General features: G+C 37.1%; 1 protein-coding gene across 1 annotated transcript in view; it reads right to left on the bottom strand.

Annotated features, from left to right (window-relative positions):
• Window positions 1-440: 440 nt before the first annotated feature.
• LOC137988729 (tyrosine kinase receptor Cad96Ca-like) overlaps window positions 441-4,129 on the bottom strand; it is a 48,075-nt gene continuing 44,386 nt past the window's right edge. Inside the window, exon 8 of the mRNA XM_068834701.1 lies at window positions 441-552. Within this exon, the coding sequence (XP_068690802.1) occupies window positions 441-552 (112 nt within the window). The remainder of the gene's footprint in view (window positions 553-4,129) is intronic.

The following is a 4,129-nucleotide window of genomic DNA, read 5'->3' on the forward strand; positions in this document are numbered from 1 at the left end:
CATTAGAATTCTATACCTAACAATTTCTTTAAATGAACATCGTGAGATCCCGAAACAACAAGAGCTGTATATTCTATTGCTACCAATTTTTGCGAAACATTTTTGATTTCTATCAATGCTAACTGAATAGCAGGATTTATGATTTTTAAATTTTTCTGATCTTAATTTTCAAAGCGTTTTATGCCAGTCTTTGGTTGTGAATCACTACGCGTACTGATTGTTCAAAAACAACTCGCGCGACTATTACAACCAATCACAAGGGAGACTGTGATTGATCGGTTCTTCTGGGGGTTGTGATTAGTCGAAATACGGATTTGACCCTTAATTAAAGACTTATGACAACGATGTCAATCTACCTTGTTCCTTGTTATCTTTACCTAACACATTTCTCTATTTAACTAAATTAAATCAAAAGAAACTGATGGCTTCTTTTCACAACTTCAGACTTGACCATTTCTTCTTTGGGCGTGGTTTAACTGAAGTTCAGACGTCCTCGACCATTGAGTATTTTGCCCCATCGTATTTCGATTCGTCCAACAGTCCGAGGTACAACTGAAAAATTCACATAAAACAGAAACATCATTTTCTAATCTCTTTTATGCTAGATTGTCTACTCTTTCTGCTCTTTCTTTCTGACCGCCTAGCCTGGGTTTAAAACAAGTTTCTTAAGAATAATTCAATTCCGATCAACGCGACTCCATATTTCCTCCTAGGACGATATTAAATAGTGGAGAGAGTCACTATTGGGTCAAGACAACTATTGAAGTAAGACATGGCAGGAATAGCTCTGTCTCTTCAGCTCTAGCTCTTCAGTTTACTGAAGCTAGTCTCTGGAATGCACTTTCTGTAACTACTAAACAAGTTACAACATTGTATAGATTTAGTAGAAATATTCAGAGTGAAATTTAAAGAAAACGACAAAACTTTTAAGATTACAAGACATGTTTCAACAGAAACTTCTGTCATCTTCAGTTGATTAATGTACAAAGCGTCAAGTTGACCCTATCCCTGGCGGGTTTCGTTCACGTGTGGTTTATAAGTTTGTATGTGCGGGCTGTAATGCCTGTTATGTCGGCGAAATAACCCGGCATTTTTCCACACGCGTGCGTGAGCACTTAGTCAATGATAGGGTCTCTCACATCTTCAAACACCTACAGAATTCCGAACATTGTCGCGCCCTGGCTTCAGGGGACTGTTTCCATATTTTAGATCACGCCCCTACGACTTTTCAACTCAAGATAAAAGAAGCGTTTTATATTCAAAGAGAACAACCTTCTCTTAATCAACAATTGCATCACGTAAATCTAAAACTATCCTTTTAATTCTCACATTGTCACGTTTTATGTACATTCCGTTGTTACTGGCATAATTAGCACTTTTTCCTACTTATAAGTGTTTGTCGTTTTCTATAAATTTCTGACTTGCCTGCTGATATCAATATCCTTTGGTAATATTCAGAGTGTAATGATTGATGGCTACATTAGTTTTTCTACTGTATTGTACTATTACTATTGTACTAGTACTATTGTAGTATTATTTGGTGTCCCAAACTTACACACAAATATTGTATTTCTAGTTTGTGTGTTTGCAATTATTATTCGTTAGTAATGGCTTTTCTTTTTTCTTCTCCTTGTAAATATATGTATTAAGTGTGAATTCGAATTGAAAAATAGTGAAAATTGAATTATATGCCAAAACGCGGCCGTTCAAGGGTTTTTTTTAGGGAGGTTGAGGGAGTTTTGATAACACTTTCGGATGTTATTTCTGCATGTGGTGCTTCTTAGAGATACTTGTGGACAACCACTGTGTCGGATGCATTTTTATTTGAGTGTCGTAAACAAATTCCAAAGTAATTACTTCGACCAATCACTGCAGGAGCAAACAGCACAATGAACCAATCCGAATTCGTAGTGGAGCTTCGGCGCGCGCGCGGAGCACCATAGTTAAGAAATGATGGTCACTCATCGATGCGGACACCGCGGCAAAATGAGTGCTTTTGAGCTCTTTGCTTTGATTCGGCGGTGGAGAAAAAGTTCTTGGACCTTTTGATGATCAAGATCTCACGCTCAACATGGACTCGACAGAACAACTAAACAGTAGTTCCGAGTTTTTCCAATAAGAAAGTCAAAAGAGGCATTAAATATTTATTTGTTTATAACGTTTCCATAAAAGAATTAAGCTTAAGTTATCTTCGCCAAACCATGTTTGCTCGTGTTTCGGTCCCACCGTTGAAGACCTAAAAGTTGTAAATTTTAAACTGACAACATTTTTCGTCGATTGTGTTTCGCTTTAAGGGCTGAGGGTTTTGACACAACAGAAGTTTTAACCTCTGACATGTGATACGAGAGCCATAGATTCTTCTGCGACCTGGTTGTCCTCAGCAGGGGTAATGGGTAGACTGGTAGATGGTGATGCTCTCTCTTTTCCAGATCTGTGTTGTGGTATGATTAAATTTAATTGATATCTAGCTCTCTGTTGATTTCATTGTCCAAGTCATCTGACCTGAAGAAATCTTGTGGAAAGTGTTGATATCTGACTGGCTGTCATTTTGACTGTCATTACTTTCAACATGTGAGCAACTGTTTTAAATACCTGCATTGTTAGGACAAAACCTCTTATTAAGGGAGTCAGTTAAGTTGTTTAGCTTTTTTAAAAAGGGATCTTTTCAAATAGGGCAAAGATTTCCATGTTTTTTTTCAAGTAAATCAAGGGACATTTGTGCATGAAAAGGAGCAAATGTCAATAATATTATTGTTTTACTTTGATCAGTTTCCTGTTGTTTCTTAAACAAGTCATTTATTATGATTCCAGTGCTGAAGACTAAAACTCTTCCTGCTGTGTGTGCTGATTTGGTCAAACCATGCATGGCAAGCAACATTCAAGGTTGTTTTCAGAGATTGTGATGAGGAGTTCAGCGTTGAATATATTTTTTTGGTTTTGTGATGAAGAAAAGCCAGGGTTGTTATTCATCTCTCAATTTCTTTCCTGCATAAGATCTGCATGATGACTACAGTATTACTGTAAATCAAACATCACAGATGTGAGCATGTCAATGATTAATACAAGATGAGTTCCAAACAGCTCTTCAAAATTGTCTAGAAAAGGGACAATAATTCTCTTCTTGCCACACCTTCGCATTCAATGTTTGACCTAGCAAATATTTTTTTTTTTTCAAGTAAACTGTCTTACTGTCATGAATACAGCTGTATGTTATTCTAGTCTTTCTCTTGCTGAGCACGGGTTTCGATATTAAGTTCTGAGAATGCTTCTACTTACAACAATAAAATTAGAGAGATTTTTGAGTTCCTGTATATTGTGTTTTGTGGTAACACATACCATAGTAGTTGTTGTGATTTTTGTTGAAAATGAACCAGATAGAGTTAATGTGGGTCCAGATAGAGCCATTGTGGGCCTATCATTGGGTAGTGAAACTGGATCAGTTTTGCAGAATAAAATCTTGGAGTATGAAGCAGAATTCCTCTAATCTTGCTGGATGTTTGATTACATTCCTCTCTCAGTATCTTTACACATAGTGCAAAATTTAGGCTGGATTTTTGCTCTCGTGACTGGGCGTGATGCATGGAAAAGTGAATTATTTTCCAAACACATGCAGGTGAATGTTTTGTATGTTTCATGATCATGATTCTCATTTCTCCCCACCCTCACCCTCCCAGCAAGGCTCTACAAGGTGATCGACGAAGATGGAAAAAAATCCACTTATCAGCCAGGGAAAAAAAAAAAAAGTGGTGTAATAGCTGCAGGAAAAATGCGATGGACCATTACCAAACGCCAAGCCAAGTAAAAGGGAAACATCAAGTAGCATTGGAGTCAAATTTATACTTAGCTTCAAAACTTTTCTGCGATCCTCTCTTAAAATTAAGACTTAAATTCTTTATTTTATGTGCTTGCTCTTGTAAAAGTAACTAGTGTTGTAAAATACGAGAATGGAGGCAGCGAAGTGACTTATCCAAGTTGCTGAATGAGTGGGATGCGGACATGAAAAGAACTTATTTCTCGGTTTCAAATGATCCGAATTAAAAAAAGCAGACAATTTCCTCATTCAACAGAAGCAACTCAAGCCATCTTTGCAGTAGGAATTATCATTGTGCCCTTGCAAAGAGGTTTACCC

This window comes from Montipora foliosa, unplaced genomic scaffold (genome assembly GCF_036669935.1).
Source record: "Montipora foliosa isolate CH-2021 unplaced genomic scaffold, ASM3666993v2 scaffold_425, whole genome shotgun sequence".
Lineage (NCBI taxonomy): Eukaryota > Metazoa > Cnidaria > Anthozoa > Scleractinia > Acroporidae > Montipora > Montipora foliosa.